We start from the raw sequence: 19,138 nt of genomic DNA, 5'->3' as shown, positions 1-19,138 counted from the left end.
AGTTGACAGTTTTTATATGTAAATTGGAACGCATACTATTACTACAGATTCCCACAAGGTCCATAGCAGTCAACATGTGTATGATAAATCAATATACCATCTTGCTGGAGGAATAGTATTAGCATGAGATTAGAATGTTATCTACCCATGTTGTTTTTATTTTACCTTTATGTAACTAGGCAAGTCAGTTAAGAACAAATTCTAGTTCACAATGGCAGCCTAGCAACAGTGGGTTAACTGCCTTGTTCAGCGGCAGAACGACAGATTTTTACCTTGTCAGCTCAGGGATTTGATCTAGCAACCTTTCAGTTACTGACCCAACACTCTAACCACTAGGCTACCTGCCACCCCATAAGCAATGGCACTTCAATAGGATTACAAATGATTCTATTGTGAAACTAATCATGACCAACCCCACAGGTATCCTTCAAAGTTTCGGATTGTGGCTTGTGTAAGGGGATGATTGAGTTTGTTACTGGAGTGATTTATGTTTGTAACTCTGAGAGCCATACATTGGATGCATCCCAAATGGCACCATATTTTCTATATACATTAGTACCCTACATTTGACCTAGGCCCATAAGGCTCTGGTCAAAAGTAGTGCACTATGTAGGAAATATGGTGCCATTTTGGGTCACATATTTGGCTGTATTGGATTTCATTCCACTCGTCTCAAAATATGCATGCAGATACATTATCCATAATTGGGCAAAGAAATTAAATAATGTTATTTTTTTTGTCCACAAAGAGAAAGTCGAGAGGTATTGATCATACAGTATATGTAAAGTGGAACCTCCCTAGCAATACTCATACTGCTAATATATTATTGCCATCTGATTTACATTGCACCATAGTGGCTAACAATAAATTGAGGTTGTGGTTGTAGCTCATGCCTAGTTTCCCATACTTCAGATGTGAAAACGTTATATTTACAATGTGTTTTGTCAGCTGAATATTGTGGAACTTCTATATTATCAAATTCCACTGATATGATGTATCAACTTGTATTTTATAGAGGCCAAGGATTTATCTGTGTGATTCATAGAATACTACTAATAAAACTTGAAACTCTACGAAAAATGTATGAAAATGTGAAGTTTCTTAATTTTTTTATTAATAAAAGAAGTATAAAAATATAAATATAAAACAATATGACTTGGCATTCAAACAACATGAATTCAGTGTGTGACAGTTACCCTACAACGTACACGTCCTTATTACATCATACACCTACAGTATATGATGAAATGGATCCACAGAATAAACCTAACCAACCATTAACATGAACATTGCTTGCCAAACAAAGATGGCGAATAGGATATAGTATGTCCATCATGGAAAAGCAGTTCATACATGTATCTATTTCAAATTTACTTTGCAGGAAAAGCATTTTTTTTTCTCCAATAAACATTGATAGTATACAAGACTACTATCTCACTCCTCAGTTACAAAACACATTGTCCACACCATTGTTCACAACATTTCTTAAAATTCAAAGGCATCTTTACTGATTATAACCAAAAACAGTAAAACTGCGAGGAATATCACCACCAGTAGTGAGTTTAATGTTTAATTCATGAATTCTACTTGACCAGCCATATGAATCAATAGATGGGTTGCAGGATAGTGTGTGAGAGAGATTATCAATACACGTCATTGATGATGAGCTCCGGTAACACAGGCCTAACTGTAATCTAGGTTTCTCTCTCCGTGTCCTTCCCTATATACATGTCCGCTAATTTTTTGAACGCCGGTCCCCAGTTGCTGAGGTAATCGTACTCCTGGTCCCCCTCCGTAGCTCCAGACTCCAAGGAGCTGAGGGACTCGGCTAGCGAGCCGCTCCCCTCGTAGGCGTAGGTGGCAAGGGAGTCATACGGGGGCGCGGTGGGGTCCGAGTCGTTCTCATGGAGCCTCCCGTGAATGAAGTCTCTGACGTCGGCGTTATCCTTTATAGGTGATGTCCTCCCGAAGGGAAACAGCATCTCTGGGATGATGTCCCTGCGCAGCTTGTTAGCGTCCATCACCTCTGGATTGCGCAGTGTGCCGATATCAAAGGCCTGGGTGTCCTCCTCTCCGCCCCCCTCATCGTTGTAGCTGACAACATTGTCTCTCACATCCTCTTTGGAGATGATCAGAGGCTCCTTCTTCCTCTGCTGCCTCCTCAGGGCAGCGAACAGCACCACGATCACTAAACAGACAGACAGACAGATAGAGAGAGTAAAAGTTGAGTATGAGATGGGAGAGAAGAGGAGTGTGCTCCGTCAGTCATTAAGTAAACTCAGGAATACACACCGGAGAGAAAGACATTTGCTATCAGTGATAAATGCGCTGCACTGCCTTGGGCACTCACCTCCTTTTATTAAAGATTGAGCAGAACAAGCTTTTCTTTCGCTTTTCCCCTTAACATCAAATTCACTGTAGAAAATCTGTAGCACTTGAATGAGCCCTTTCCTTTTCTCATTCTCAGGTCAGACTACCCTTACTCACATAATTAAATGCATCTTATTCTAATTTAATTTCTGAGCAGGACTTTAAATCCAAACTTGCCAGCTGAAGGAGGAATTTGCATCCAGTGGCACTATGAGAGCATGGGATTTATGTTGTTGCTCATTATTTTCATGAAAAAGGAGCAAATCGAGAGTAAAATCAATTCCCTCACATTGGGGCCTCCTCCTCATCCCCCTCCTCCTCCTCTTTCCTACCCCTCAGCAGGTGCTGTAGTACTCTACCTGCCTCCCACCCAGGTGTTAATTACAAAGGTCTCTGAAGGAGTGGCTCTTTAGAGGCCCAGTTACCAGGCCTTTCTGACTGATACCCCAGTGTTGGGTGGTGTGGGGAGGCATGGAGCGGTGTGGTGCAGTGTGGAGGAGGAGCGCAAACTGTTCCAGCTCAGCGCCTACTGCCTGCCTGCCTGTCTGTCTGTCAGAGGCGTAGTGGAGGTGAATTAGACAGCCTGTCAGAGGGGTTCAAGCGAGAAAACCATCGGATAATGAGCAGATGTCATGATATTTCACTCAAGAGGCGAACATGGGGTTCAACCTTCAGCACTTCCAATCTGAGTGAGCCAGAAGCCAGAGCTACAGTAGAGCTCTCTCCAGTGTCAGACAGACAAGTGAAGGGGGACTGTGAGGAGGAACAAGCACAGCATGCAGTGGAAGAAATGTCACTAGTTAATTTGCTAGCGAGGGATCAGTGGCTAGGCAAGGATGCGAGCAAGATTGAAGTTGGGCGGAGATCATGGAACAGAAAGAGAAAGGAAGAGAGCACAGATGAACAGGTGAACACATCAACAGATGAGCTGGGTCTCTGCATTATTGAGTGAGGAGGAGGAATAGCACACACACTCATTTAATTAAGCAATAAAACATGAGAACCTGTGCATTAACATGAATAACACAGGGCTAAGGGCTGTTCTTAGCCATAACGCAAAGCAGAGTACACAAACAAAACCCAGTGGATTGGTATTTATGTTGCTATTAAGTCACTCATGACTTTTAATTGGATAATTGAATATATCAACATCCTTAATAGGCTCATGGATGATGCTGTTTAGGTGGAACTGGGGTTATGCTTGGCCAAGTGCAATACCAGGTTCAAAGTCATTGTTTTGCCCATTACTTATTGATATCCCCTTGAACATAAGCACTACATATCTTTTGCTTTCTGCCGGGGAAAAATGCATGCACACTTTCTGTTTTGCACTTTGTGCTTTTACATACTGCATTAGCTCACAAAGGAGGCTGAAGTGGTGCTTTAGGATGCCAGGAAATAGGATGTGACCTACTTTAGCAGGGAAAAACACAAATACCTTTTTGTCAAGTGGATATAACCAATAATAAAAGCTTTCATCCTGCTGCACCATTTTCATGAGGAAACACACTATTTACACATGCAGCCAGCAAAGTAATGTCTCAGTGAGTGGCCCTACTTTAAACTTTCTTTAGTTGAAGAAGTTTGATGATGAAAGGAATAACACAAAGGAATAACACAGAAGTAGCACAGAGGATTTAAGTGCTGTCAAAGGACTCACAGCAGAGAAAAAGAAGGAGCTAGCCAGTGCCTACCGGGTGCAAATGAAGTCCCTTCTCACTCCGTAGGGTGTTATCACATTATATTCCAGGATATTTGTGGCTACAGACCAGTTCATTACACGTGCAGTGTAGTTTATTGTGGTAGAGTCCAACACAGCCTAGAATAATTGCTTCAGCTTTGTAATAAGTGACTTGGATTGCTGTGTGCTACTGTACATTACTGTATGTTCGGAATTAAGAATAGTACTTAAGTTCTCTGACTCAGTTTGATTTGGGCGTCTCCCAAATGGCACCATATTCCCTAAATTGTGCACTACATTTGCCCAAAGCCTTACGGGCTCAACACAGTGTGACGACCCTCCCACTCTGTCTACCGAATTCTTTCTCTTTGCTCTTGTTTTCCCTAAAAGGATGTCGGTGGGTGGAGCCAGGAAGGTCGTCAGCGAAATGGGACACTGCCTGTGCTCGGGTGTGTCCCGGGGATAAATACACCTTTCTCCCCATAGATTGAGGAGACTCTCCCACACAAACACACGGGTGTTTTTTGTTGTGACATTTTTGGGTGGCATTCGTGCGTGCGTGAACACCTCTCAACACCCCTCATTATCAACATCTATGAATACATCCACTCACCTACACTATTGACTACTGACTACACACACACCATTGTTACTTGGATATAGTTTACTTTGTTTAAGAAATATGTTTGCAATTTCGTAATTTCTACGTTGTCTCTCTCTCTTTGTTACGGGCTACGAGCTGGTTTGTAACAACAGGGAATAGGGTGTCATTTGTTATGCGGCGGTTGACTTTACCAGTGTGATTGATTGTGATACTTACTCAAGAGGATGATGACACAGAGCAGGATAGCCACCAGTGCTCCAGTGCTCAGCCCGGCAGACAACAGAGCCTCTGTGTTGCAGGATTGCACGTTCCCCCGGCTGTCGCAGGCACACACGTTCACAGTCAAAGTGCTGGTGCTGCTCTGGATAGGGTAGTCATTGTCCGAGATCACCACGGGCAGTAGGTATGTATTCATCTCACGCTGGCTAAATCCTCCCCTTCGAGTGATGATCCTGGCTGTGTTATCTAAGGGGTGGATCGCAGAGGCAAGGAAAAGGGGATATGAGAAATTAAAGGTTGTTTCTAATGTTTAGAACAAATGTTCCCAGTAATGATTGTAACATTGCAGCTCCATAGGTTACAAAAAAAGTAAAATTGTTAATACAACTCACACCACTAAGATCAGATAATGGCCAGATTAAAAAGCCACAAGGCTAACATTTAGCTACCTTCATTGTCAATGATGGTGAAATTTGGATTGGAGAAGCTCATACTGAAGACAAACTTATGTCCAACAAGGGGTTCATCGGTGTCAACCGCACTTATTGTCTGAATCAGCTGTGGATAGTGAAACAAAAAGGTATGAGAAAACACATGTTTCTTCAGGCTTTTCTTCAGCATTTGTAGTATTGTGATGTCATACACATCTACTGTACCTGTCCAGATTTGACATTTTCACAGACAAATGTCTCGTAATACATGGCAAATTCAGGTGCATTGTCGTTTACGTCCAGGACCCGTATGAACACTGGGACTCGAGTGGTTTGGCGAGGGTTACCTAAACAAGAAGTTTGAAAATGTGTTAGTTGGCCCATACAGTAGACAACTCAAATTCATATCTGGACCTCAAAGCCAGTTACAATGCTTTTTTAATTTCTTCTCCTCTAATCAGGGACTGATTTAGACCTGTGACACCAGGTGGGTGCAATTCATTATCAGGTAGAACAGAAAAACAGCAGTAGTCCGGAGCTCGTAGGGTAAAATTTAAATATCCCTGAAGTTGACATTAGCAAGTTAACAGAACAAATAACATACAGTGCATTTGGAAAGTATTCCTTGACTTTCTTCACATTTTGTTACGTTACATCCTTATTCTCAAAAAGGATTAACTTGTTTTTTTCCCTCATCAATCTACACATAATACCCCATAATGACAAAGCAAAACAGGTTTTTAGAAATGTTAGAAAATGTATATATATAAAAAACACATTGACATAGTACTGAGTGAAGGCTCTAAATACCTATGTAGAAGCAATTTTGGCAGCGATTACAGCCTTGAGTCTTCTTGGGTATGATGCTACAAGCTTTGCACACCTGTACTTTGGGAGTTTCTCCCATTCTTCTCTGCAGATCCTCTCAAGCTATGTCAGGTTGGATGGGGAGTGTCGCTGCACAGCTATTTTCATGTGCTTCCAGAGATGTTCGATTGGGTTCAAGTCCGGGCTCTGGCTTGGCCACTCAAGGACATTCAGAGACCTGTCCTGAAGCCACTCCTGGGTTGTCTTGGCTGTGTGCTTAAGGTGTTTCTCTTGGAAGGTGAACCTTCGCCCCAGTCTGAGGTCCTGGAGCAGGTTTTGATCAAGGATCTCTCTGTACTTTTCTGTTCATCTTTCCCTCGATCCTGACTAGTCTCCCAGTCCCTGCCACGGAAAAACATCCCCACAGCATGATGCTGCCACCACCATGCTTCACCGTAGGGATGGTAATGGCCAGATGATAAGCGGTGCCTGGTTTCCTCCAGACGTGACGCTTGGCATTTAGGCCAAAGATTTGAATCTTAGTTTCATCAGAACAGAACATCTTGTTTCTCATGCTCTGAGAGTCCTTTTGTTGCCTTTTGGCAAACTCCAAGTGGGTTGTTGTGCCTTTTACTGAGGAGTGGCTTCAGTCTGGCCACTCTACCATGAAGGCCACTCTACCATGAAGGCCTGATTTGGTGGAGTGCTGCAGAGATGATTGTCCTTTTGGAAGGTTCCCCCATCTCCACAGAGGAACTCTGGAGCTCTGTCAGAGTGACCATCGGGTTCTTGTTCACCTCCCTGATCAGTGCCCTTCTCCCCCAATTGCTCAATCAAGTTGTAGAAACATCTCACAGATGATCAATGGAAAATGGATGGACCAGAGCTCAATTTCGAGTCTCATAGCAAAGGGTCTCAATTCTTCTGTTTTTTATTGTTAATACATTCGCCCCCCAAAAAAATGAAAACCTGTTTTTGTTTTGTCATTATGGGGTATTGTGTGTAGATTGATGAGTATTTTTTTGTTTTTTGCAGTAGCATTGGAAAGACTCACATTGTTGCAGACTGATTATCCTACACGATTGCCTGAAACATTCATTCAGATATTAAGTTGAAGTTGCATGTTTTTTTTCTTCTTCCTAATACTCCTAACGAGGCTCCCATTGGACAACTGGTTCTGATGAGTAGCCCTTTGAGCCAACTGAAACTGTGGGCATTGCCCGTGTGGACCTATGAAGCTGGAACAGGAGTTGTCCATCCTGGTTGTGACCACATATATGCAGATGTAGAAAGACTGCAGCAGAACACTGTGTATATCACCCAAACCGACGCCAGATTGACGAATCCAGGAAGTGTAGCAGCACTGATACATCCCAGGTCAGTGGGCTGGAGCCCGCTACCCAGGAAGATTTTAAGTAAACTTAGTCTATTTTATGTAGTGGAAGATACACCAATTATAGTGCCGGCTACAGTTCCACATTGGACTTGCTGCAGGGCTCGGGTTGGTTGACTATAGCGGCTAATATTAGCTATGTGGTAATTTAGTGTTATTTGCACATTTCACCATTTTTACTTCAATATTAAATAGATTCCCTTTGTTGTTTTTATTTTATAAAGTTAAAACTCTTGATAATTTTGCACATTCTTGCCGGAGCGCACAAATCTGTAGGACAAGGGGCTGGCCAGGTGGCGTAGTGGGGCTACATTACATATACCCCTCGGCTGCCTAACATTTGGCAGTAGTTGGCAGGATTGGGTTTTTGGGAGCAGTGTTCAGTTACTCAAAGGACAGGTTTTAGGAAAACAAATATGATGATGCCATTTTACCCCAGGGCACACTGGGTGCCTATGTGTAAAGGTCCTAATGGTAATTTGAAGTATGGCTAATGGAAAGAGAATATTAAGGGGCTTTTAGGCGTTAAAGGAAAATAAAAAATAAAAAGGTTATCCAAGTAGGGGCTTTAAATGGGCAAAGCTAGGCAACAGGTCAGCGTGATCTCAGAGGAGTGCGACAGAGCCACTAAGGTATTTGTCTATTTAGATTGCCTGTATGGCAAACAGGTTTCTATACCCCTGTTGAAGTAACATTTCTATAGTAGCAAATCGTGTTTCTCTCAAATTTTGTGCATACATTTGTTTACATCCCTGTTAGTGGACATTTCTCCTTTGCCAAGATAATCCATCCACCTGACAGGTGTGGCTTATCAAGAAGCTGGTTAAACAGTATGATCATTACACAGGTGTACCTTTTGCTGGGGACAATAAAAGGCCACTCTAAAATGTGCAGTTTTGTCACACAACGCCACAGTTTTGAGGGAGCATGCAATTGGCATGCTGACTGCAGGGATGTCCACCAGAGCTGATGACAGAGAATTGAATGTTCATCTCTTTACCATACTTCACAGGGGAGCCGTTTGATTGTAAACTTCTTTATTTTTATCAAAATGTGTTTTTTGGCAAAAATGTCTTCTAGACATGTGCCTTAATAACAAATGAGTATGCCATCTGTAAATACGAATCAAATTGTTAACTTCTTGAGGGCAGGGGGCAGCATTTTCACTTTCGGGAAAAATACCATGCCAAAATTCAACTGCTTGCTACTCATCCCCAGAATATAAGATATGCATTTTATTATTAGATTTGGATAGAAAACACTCTGACGTTTCTAAAACTGTTTGAATCATGTCTGTGAGAATAACAGAACTTATGTAGCAGGCAAAACCCTGAGGACAAACCATTCAGAATTTGTATTTTTTTGTTGTCGCTGTCTTTTCAATTAGGTTTTTTAGAGACACCAGATTTCTAATGGACTTGCTTGCAGTTCCTACCGCTTCCACTGGATGTCACCAGTCATTGGAAATCGGTTGAGGTTATTCCTTTGTGTAGTGAAGAAGTAGGGCTATCGTAAATGAGGGTCACATGAAGTAAATATTTTGAGAGAGTCACGTTACGAAAAAAGTTGCGTCAGTTTGTTTTCTTTTTGTATTGAACACAGATCATCCCATCTTCAAATTTATCGATTATTAACGTTTAAAAATACCTAACGTTGTATTACCAAAGTAGTTTGAAATGTTTTGGTAAAGTTTACATGTAACTTTTGATATATTTTGTAGTGACTTGGCGAAAGTTGGAAGCTGTGTTTTTCTGGATGAAACGGTCCAAATTGACATTTTGGATATATATCGACGAAATTAATCGAACAAAAGGACCATTTGTGATGTTTATGGGACATATTGGAGTGCCAACAAAAGAATTTCGTCAAAGGTAAGGCATGATTTATATTTTATTTCTGCGTTTTGTGTCGTGCTTGCAGTGATGAAATATGCTTCTCTCTTTGTTTACTTTTGTGCTATCATCAGATAATAGCATCTTATGCTTTCGCCGAAAAGCTTTTTTGAAATCTGACATGTTGGCTGGATTCACAACGAGTGTAGCTTTAATTTGGTATCTTACATGTGTGATTTAATGAAAGTTAGATTTTTATATCATGTTATTTGAATATGGCGCGCTGTATTTTCCCTGGCTATTGGCCGATGGGACGTTTGCGTCCCACCTGCCCCAGAGAAGTTAACTTACGAGCCTAGTTGGTTTAGCCACAGAAAAAGTCAGCAACTTTCCCGCTAGCCATGATTGGCTGAGATAATGAGGGGCTGGACATGCCGAGAGATTAGTTTGGATTGGTCTGCCATATAGCACACTTCCGTCTATTTGAGCTGATCAGTAAGTCTAGGTAATCCTGTCTAACACGGCTTTATATAAAATGTATCGCGTAGTAAAACTGCATAAACCTAATGTCAAGTTAAAGTTAGCTAGCTAATGTTAGCTGGCTGGCTCGTTGGCTAACGTTACGTGTGTGCTCTCCAAATTCTGGAGGACAGAGTTTTGAAATCAGTGGAATTTGAGTATGTTTAACTAAGGAGATGGAGAAAACACTTGTCTCCGGATTACATTTTCAAACTAAGGGCAACCATGGCATCTGACAGGAGACGCCTCCATCCATAATATGTACGGGTAAGATAATCTAGCTAGCTATGTGTCTGGAAGTAGCTAGCAAGCTAGCCAATGTTAGCCAGTTAGCTTGGGTTCTGACCTGCCGTTGTTAAGTCTGAACGCTCCGAGAGGAAAGTGCTCTGAATTTATGAGCGGACAATCTGACAGCACAGTTGCAGTCACAAACGCTCTGGATAACATAACAGCCTTACCAGCTCTCTTAGGGCGAGTAATGTTCAGTGAGCTGTTCTCTCATTTGTGTCAGGAAATAGCTAGCAAGTTAGCTTGGGTGCTTGACTGCTGCTGTTAGTACAGAACGCTTGGATCAACCCTTAAAGAGATGCTGAAGGTTACAAGTTTATCAACTATTAAAGCAAAATTACTTTCCCGTTCCTCAACTGTAGTGTATGACATACCATTTTGTAGCTCTGAGTCTCTACTTTTATCCAATGTAAAAACACAATTTCAAATTTTGCTACATACGACCGAAATGAGTCGGTCGGTCACATTTGGCAGTACGTCCAACCGGCCTCAAACACAGACCACATGTATAGCAGCATGTGAGTGAATGGTTTTCTGTTGTCAACGTTGTGAACAGTGCCCCGTGGTGGTGGGGTTATAGTATGGGCAGGCGTAAGCTACGGACAACGAAGAGGGTGCCCTCAACTCGGGACCTGAAGACCTATGCCTGCTGTAACCTGGGACTGTGTTTTGATAACTTATGCTAGGAGGCCATGCTACTGGAAAAGGAACATGGTAGCAAAAAGTGGGCTGAGGTAAAATGTTCTGCTGTTGCAGAGTCTCATACATTGAGGTCTCTGACTGAAAGCAGGCCCTTAAATACTTGGGATTTTTCAAACAGGTTGGAAACATAGCTGGGTTCTGTAGGGGGCTCTCAGAATCTGGGCCGTCTTTAAACTAGCCAGCCCTGCTGCGGAGGTCCGAGCGGTGGGGTCAGCTGGTACTGCCAACTCAACTTTTTTTGTCCAACAGTGGACATTTGTGTAGATGGAGTTACACTCACTGGGCTATTATATACTGCCTCTTAGGTCACCCTGGTGCAACAGCAACTATTGAACAAACACTTCCTTAACAGCAAGATACAGTAGGTGTGGGAGAGGCTTCTTCAATTCTGACCATCAAAGCTACAAATGGCCTAGACCATCCATTTGTAGGTTATGCAATTATGGATTTTAAAATTGAAGGTATCAAGATACCAAACTGTGGATTTGGGATTGTCAAAGACAAGTGTTCAACTAACCCCCTGATCGTGGGCATGAACGTTATTAATGCAAGAAAAGAGAGCCAAGAGAAGCCAAGAGAGGCCAGTGTCTTTGTCCTGCCAGAACCCCAAGTCACAACAGACCTGGAAACGAGCCTTTGCCACCTGCCAACAGTCCATCTGCACCAGTGGGGGGGGGGGGGGGGTGTGTGAGTCCCTTTGCTACCTGCCAACAAACCAAATTCACCAGTGGAGGGGATTAATTCCTGGGTTACTTCTGGCCTGCCAACAGACTGGGGATTCGTGTTTCAGCCAGAAACTAAGTTGTGGTATGGGGATGTGCCTGGATGGGCCCGCATGGCATGGCAGTGACTACTGTGGGCTCGTGAAGGCCTTACCAGACCCTAATGCTGTAGGGGTGGAAAGAACACTGGCTGTCGTAAAAAAAAAAATGGGGAGTTACAGTTCATACTTTAAATCTGAACCCTTTCATGTCTGTCTATAGGCTGCTACCAGAAGCTGCGGAGTGTCAGTCATGTTGATGAGGTGGATGTACATGGAGCTGGAGATCTGAGCACGATGCTGGACTCTGAGGATGTAGTCCAGGTGGGTGTTGTTGAGCCCTGCACAGCCCTAGAAGATGTGGAGTCCAGATTTGATGTGAGCAGCCTGATGGACAGACCAGGACTCACTGAACAACAGTGAGTCCTTGACTCACTGAACAACAGTGAGTCAAAGTGACTCGTACTTTAATATTCAACTATTGTAAAATTGAAAAAGTAAAATGTCTGTTCCAACAACAGAGGAAACTATAGATCTGTGAAGATGTGACGTGCCATGAAGTAATTGACTCTAACACCCATGAGCATTCTATCCCAGATTGTCTGCTGAGCTTCTAGGTGCAGAGAGGTGTGGAGGAAGTACCATGTAACCGCTGACCCATGAGTGGAGCAGACCTTGTCCAGCATTCGGCGACACTTCTACTGGCCACAGATGGAGGATGAGGTATGGGGTTTCCACTCTGGATGCGTTGTCTGTAGCCTGCAGAAAGACTGAGTAGATGCCAGGGCCCCCCTTAAACTCCATTCCAGTGTCCTTCCCCCTGGAAGTGGTTGCCCTAGACTTCCCTTCCCTCAGTATGCCCCTAGATACTTATCAAAACATCTTGGTCATGATTGACATGTTTACCTGATATACATGGGCTGTCCCTACTTGTGATCAGACAGCAAAAAGTCGGAGCAGTATGGTCCCATGTAGTCGAGACATTTTTGTTGACCCTCCCATTTCCATTCTTATATGAGCACACATTTTTTGTCAACTTTGATGCCAGCCATCCTGAAGCCTCAAGTCTGTGAAATGTATGACATCTCTAAGAGTAGTACGACCAAATACAATCCAGAAGGGAATGACAGGTTTAGAGCGAATGAACAAAACATTGTTGCACACTTTGGAGGCAGAGAAGCGGAGTAGATGGCCAGAGCACATCCCAAGCTATTGCAAGCCTACAAATCTTTGCATGTCCCAGGGTATTCATGTTTGGTTGCCACTTAAGACTCACAGTAGCTGTTGAGTTAGGCGTAGATCCCCTTCAGCCACGCATCTGTGCAATATTCAAGTAAAAACGGTGCAATGTGCAAATAACACTAAATCACCACATAACTAATATTAGCCGCTATAGCTAACCAACCGAGCCCAGCAGCAAATCCTGCGAGGACCCCTAGCCGGCACTATAATCGGTTCATCTTCCACTACATAAAATAGACAAAGTGTTACTTCCTGGGTAGCTGGCTCCAGCCGATCGGACCAGGATGTGTGTAGTTTGCCTTGATACACAAGTGCTGCTACGCTTCAGGCTTCAGAATGGCTGGCTTGGTCAATCTGGCGTCGGCTCCGTGTGATATCCAAGGCGTTCCGCTCCAGTCGTTCCACATCCGCATATATCCGGTCACAACCAGGATGGACAACCCCTGTCCCAACCCAATAGGTCCACATGGGCATGGACAGTTTCGGTTGGCTTAAAGAGCCACTTATCAGACCCAATTGTCCGCTGGGATTCTCATTAGGAAGTTCAGTGTTCACGGCGGGAGCGTGGAAGAAAACTAAAATAAACATGCAAATACAATGTCATGGATTAATCAATGTTTCAGGCAATCGTGTAGGATAATCATTCTGCAACAATGTGAGTCTTTCCAAATCCACTGTAAATCAAAGTTTATTGTTCACAGCAGCGTGACATCCCCCCCAAAACTTTAATGTAGCAAGTCCCTGGCACATTCCATGTCTTGTTCTCTATAGTGAGCTGGTGGTTGTCCAAGGTTAGCCCGAGCAGGTGCTGGGTTATAACATCTGCTTCATCTGGCCTATGGGGCTCAGCAGCAGGGACAACATAAAAAAAAACATAGAATGGGGGTCTACTCCAGCCTCTGCCTCAACTATGGGTGTAGGTTCCTGTTCAGGTGCTCACCCTGTCCCTTCTTCTTCCTGTCTCGCACCCACACCCGCTCACTTGGAAGTAGAGATAAAGCTTGTGTTTTTCAGTCATAGTACTTATTGTGTTGCTCAGCTGGGTCCCCCATTTTCTTTTTGACTAAGTCATAATCAAAAGGTCAGCCTTTGGTGACGGTCCCTAACCCACCCATTGGGGTTGTGCTTTGGCTAAGGCGCTGGCCAGTTTTCTCTGTGTTTTACAGCACGCAATCGCTACTGGGCTGCGGATGTCTTGTTGTCTTATTCTAATTTATCTGAGTTCCTTGGGCTTATAACCACACCTAGTTGGCGTAGTTCGGCAACTTTACATATACCCCTCATCTGCCTGACACATGCATAGACATTTTTTACAAAACAAGGTAAAGAAAAGGGATTATAATCTTACTTATTTCAGTTGCAACAACAGAGATGTTATGCCATTTGGACATCTCCCTGTCGAGGGCTTTCAGTGTTGTAATGGTGCCATTTACAGAATCAATGTTGAATAGTCTCTCCAGATCGGTATGGCGGTCAATGGAGTATCTGCAGAGTAATACAAATACATAATTTTGATTGTGTAAAAATATCAATATTTTTAATATACGCATAGTTTACACATTAATCAAATTAAAGAATCTGGACATTATTTATTTCCCCATACAGTAGGCTATTTGCACAAGGCTGTCCCTGTTTCTTGTGATCCATTGCATGAGAGAATAATAACACAGGACTCTATGAGAAAATACATTACAAATCACACATTTTTGGTCCCCACAGTACATATCATTCCTCTCCTTCTGTTTCCTTTGTCAGGAAATGATGAATCCTTATTTACTGCTGTCTCATTTATCACTGTCAACTTACATATTCCACTGACATTTCATAATTTGCAACACAATCCTCCCATGCTGCACAAGCAGAGACCGGGTTGTCTCCATGTCGGAGACAGACAGACAGATTCACAGACAGAAAAATACACAAACAGACAGGCACCATATGTGTGGAATGGCAGAACAGAGCAGTGTGAATCGATAGAGCAAATGAGGCTCTTTCAGTTTGACTTTGTGCTGCTACCGCACTGGGCTAGTTTACATAATTATGTGGATATAAACAGTGTCTGTATTCTCTTCACAGTGCCACAAACTTCCGCTGGGAAATCACCAGGAGGGACCCATGAATAATTTGCTTTTCTTCCAACCTCCCTTCCTCTCTCCCTCTCTCCCTCACTCCACACTGACACTCGGATACACGGATGGATTAGATTTAGCCAAGCGAACCATATTTCCTACCCCAAAAAAACCTTATTAGAGGAAACTTTGAATTGTTGTTATAGACTTGATACCACACCAATGATCATTTGTTTCTCTTGCTGTGTTTATTCTTACACCATAACCATCCATTAGGTCATAAAACAATCAAATGACCTCAAACGGCTTTATTCAGCAGCAGAACATCAAATCTACCTAAGAGCCCTTTTCCCAACAATGCAAAGTAAAAAAGTACAAAAGTAGAAAATAAAATAGTAACACAATAGATAACAATAACAAGGCTATATACAAGGAGTACTGGTACAGAATCGTTGTGCATGGGTACGAGTTAATATGTACATATAGGTAGGGGGAAAATAACTAGGCAATTAGGATAGATAATAAATAGAGTAGCAGCAGTGTATGTGAAGTGTCTGTGGGGAATCATTTTGATATGTCTCTGTGTGTGTGTGTGTGTGTGTGTGTGTGTGTGTGTGTGTGTGTGTGTGTGTGTGTGTGTGTGTGTGTGTGTGTGTGTGTGTGTGTGTGTGTGTGTGTGTGTGTGTGTGTGTTTTGTAGTGTCAGTATATGTGAATGTGTGGGTAGAATCCAGTGAGTGTGCATAGTCAGTGCAAGAGAGTGAATGCAAGAAAGGATGAAATCAAATTTTATTTGTCACATACGCCAAATACAATAGGTTTAGACCTTACTGTGAAATGCTTATTAACAAACCCTTAGCCAACAATGCAGTTCAAGAAATAGAGTTTGGAAATAAAAAGCTAAATAAAAAGTAAAAATAACGAGGCTATATAGAGGAGGTACCGGTACAGAGTCAATGTGGGGTTACAGGTTAGTCAATGTAATTTGTACAAGTAGGTAGGGGTTAAGTGACTATGCATAGATAATAAACAGTGCGTAGCAGCAGTGTTAAGGAGCCCTTTGGACCTAGACTTGGTGCTCCGGTACCGCTTGTCGTGCGGTAGCAAAGAGAACAGTCTATGACTTGGGAAACTGGAGTCTTTGACAATTTTTTGGCCTTCCTATGACACCGACTAGTATATACTGTATGTCCTGGATGGCAGGAAGCTTGGCCCCAGTGATGTACTGGGCCGTTCACACTACCCTCTGTAGCGCCTTACGGTCGGCTGCCGAGCAGTTACCATACCAGGTGGTGATGCAACGGGTCAGGATGCTCTCAATGGTGCAGCTGTAGACCTTTTTGAGGATCTGGGGACCCATGCCAAATCTTTCAGTCTCTTGAGGGGGAAAAGGTGTTGTCATGCTCTCTTCAGAAGTGTCTTGGTGGGTTTGGACCATGATAGTTTGATGGTGATGTGGACACCAAGGAACTTAACTCTCGACCCGCTCCACTTGCAACCCTGTCAATGTTAATGGCGGCCTGTTCAGCCCTCCTTTTCCTGTAGTCCACGATCAGCTCCTTTGTCTTGCTCACATTAAGGGAGAGGTTGTTGTCCTGGCACCACACTGCAGTTGTGGGTGAACAGGGAGAACAGGAGGGGAATAAGCATGCACCCCTGAGGGGCCCCAGTGTTGATGATCAGCGTGGCAGATGTGTTGTTGCCTATCCTTACCACCTGGGATGGCCCGTCAGGAAGTCCAGGATCCAGTTGCAGAGGGAGGTGTTTAGTCCCAGGGTCCTTAGCTTAGTGATACGCTTTGTGAGCATTATGGTGTTAAATGCTGAGCTGTAGTCAATAAATAGGATTCTCAAATACAGTTTAAGTCGGAAGTTTACATACACTTAGGTTGGAGTCATTAAAACTCATTTTTCAACCATTCCACATATTTCTTTTAAACAAACTATAGTTTTGGCAAGTCGGTTAGGACATCTACTTTGTGCATAACCCAAGTAATTTTTCCAACAATTGTTTACAGACATATTATTTCACTTATAATTCACTGTATCACAATTCCAGTGGGTCAAAAGATTACATACACTAAATTGACTGTGCCTTTAAACAGCTTAGAAAATTCCAGAAAATTATGTCATGGCTTTAGAAGCTTCTGATAGGCTAATTGACATAATTTGAGTCAATTGGAGGTGTACCTGTCAATGTATTTCAAGGTCTACCTTCAAACTCACTGCCTCTTTGCTTGACATCATGGGAAAATCAAAATAAATCAGCCAAGACCTCAGGATTTTATTTTGGAGACCTCCACAAGTCTGGTTAATCCTTTGGGAGCAATTTCCAAATCTCTGAAGGTACCATGTTCATCTGTACAAACAACAGTACACAAGTACAAACACCATCGGACCAACCAGCCGTCATACCGCTCAGGAAGGAGCGGTATTCTGTCTCCTAGAGATGAACGTACTTTGGTGAGAAAAGTGCAAATCAATCCCAGAACAACGGCAAAGGACTTTGTGAAGATTCTGGAGGAAACAGGTAGAAAAGTATATATATCCTCAGTAAAACGAGTCCTATATTTACATAACCTGAAAGGTCGCTCAGCAAGGAACAAGCCACTGCTCCAAAACCGCCATAAAAAAGCCAGACTATGGTTTGGAACTGCACATGGGGACAAAGATCATACTTTTTGGAGAAATGTCCTCTGGTCGGATGAAACAAAAATAGAACTGTTTGGCCATAATGACCATAATTATGTTTGGTGGAAAAGGGGGATGCTTGCAAGCCGAAGAACACCATCCCAACTGTGAAGCACGTGGGTGGCAGCATCATTTTGTGTGGGTGCTTTGCTGCAGGAGGGACTGGTGCACTTCACAAAATAGATGGCATCAAGAGGTAGGAAAATTATGTGGATATATTGAAGCAACATCTCAAGACATCAGTCAGGAAGTTAAAGCTTGGTCGCAAATGGGTCTTCCAAATGGACAATGACCCCAAGCATACTTCCAAAGTTGTGGCAAAATGGCTTAAGGACAACACAGTCAAGTTATTGGAGTGGCCATCACAAAGCCCTGACCTCAATCCCATAGAAAATTTGTGGGCAGAACTGTAAAAGCGTGTGTGAGCAAGGAGGCCTACAAACCTGACTCAGTTACACCATCTCTGTCAAGAGGAATGGGCCAAAATTCACCCAACTTATTGTGGGAAGCTTGTGGAAGGCTACCCGAAACATTTGACCCAAGTTAAACAATGTAAAGGCAATGCTACCAAATACTAATTGAGTGTATGTAAACTTCTGACCCACTGGGAATGTGATGAAAAAAATAAAAGCTGAAATAAATCACTCTACTATTATGACATTTCACATTCTTAAAATAAAGTGGTGATCCTAACTGACCTAAAACAGGGTATTTTTATAAGGATTAAATGTCAGGAATTTTTTAAAAGTGAGTTTAAATGTATTTGGCTAAGGTGTATGTGAACTTAATCCTCTTAATCCTCTGAATGAACAGCATATATAAAAAAGATGCTCATACAGATTAGTTCAGTATACTCTGTGTAACCGAGTTGGATTAGTAACATTGCTCCTCAGCATGACATTGAATTGTTAGCTTTATACTGTTAAGCAAGCAGCGTGACCCTCGTCACACAATCACTTACTTGACTGGGTTGTTGTCAGCATCGAGGTCCTTGGCTGACACCACACCAACAAAGCTACCAGCGGCTGTATCCTCATGCACCTCGATGATGTAAGGGTTCCTGCTGAACACTGGCGGCTCGTCCACATCCTCTATTGTCACCCGCACCATGGCGTCATCTTTGAATGGAGGGTTGGGACTGTACATGAACCTGGGGTCCAGATAGGTGTTGGTCACCTCCACTTTAAATGAGAAAGTCTTTTTTCTCTCGTAATCCAGTTGCTATGAAGAAAATGAAACAGATACATGATCAATAATTATTCAATAGAATGAATATACTATCCTAACTGTACATCCTTTCATAACTGTAGGTTGGTACTTTAATTGATAAACTTGGTGGATTCTTGCTTGAAGTAAAAATTTGTGAATGAGTAAAAAATATAGTGGAGTTCCCCACCTACAGTGGCTTGCAAAATGATTCACCCCCTATGGCATTTTTCCTATTTAGATTTTTGCGGGGGGTTGTATCATTTGATTTACACACCATGCCTACCACTTTGAAGATGCAACATCTTTTTTATTGTGAAACAAAC

At 42.7% G+C, this 19,138-nt stretch overlaps 1 protein-coding gene across 1 annotated transcript in view; it reads right to left on the bottom strand.

Annotated features, from left to right (window-relative positions):
- Positions 1-1,694: 1,694 nt before the first annotated feature.
- The window catches only part of LOC120027972 (cadherin-10-like), a 56,208-nt gene continuing 38,764 nt past the window's right edge, over positions 1,695-19,138 (bottom strand). The window contains exons 5-10 of the mRNA XM_038973069.1: positions 18,568-18,827; positions 14,197-14,333; positions 5,531-5,652; positions 5,324-5,432; positions 4,872-5,120; positions 1,695-2,188 (exon numbers count right to left, since the gene is read on the bottom strand). Coding sequence (XP_038828997.1) covers positions 1,695-2,188; positions 4,872-5,120; positions 5,324-5,432; positions 5,531-5,652; positions 14,197-14,333; positions 18,568-18,827 — 1,371 coding nt within the window. The remainder of the gene's footprint in view (positions 2,189-4,871; positions 5,121-5,323; positions 5,433-5,530; positions 5,653-14,196; positions 14,334-18,567; positions 18,828-19,138) is intronic.

Source organism: Salvelinus namaycush, chromosome 33 (genome assembly GCF_016432855.1).
Source record: "Salvelinus namaycush isolate Seneca chromosome 33, SaNama_1.0, whole genome shotgun sequence".
Taxonomy (NCBI): Eukaryota; Metazoa; Chordata; class Actinopteri; order Salmoniformes; family Salmonidae; genus Salvelinus; species Salvelinus namaycush.
This window is presented reverse-complemented; position numbering and strand designations above follow the sequence as displayed.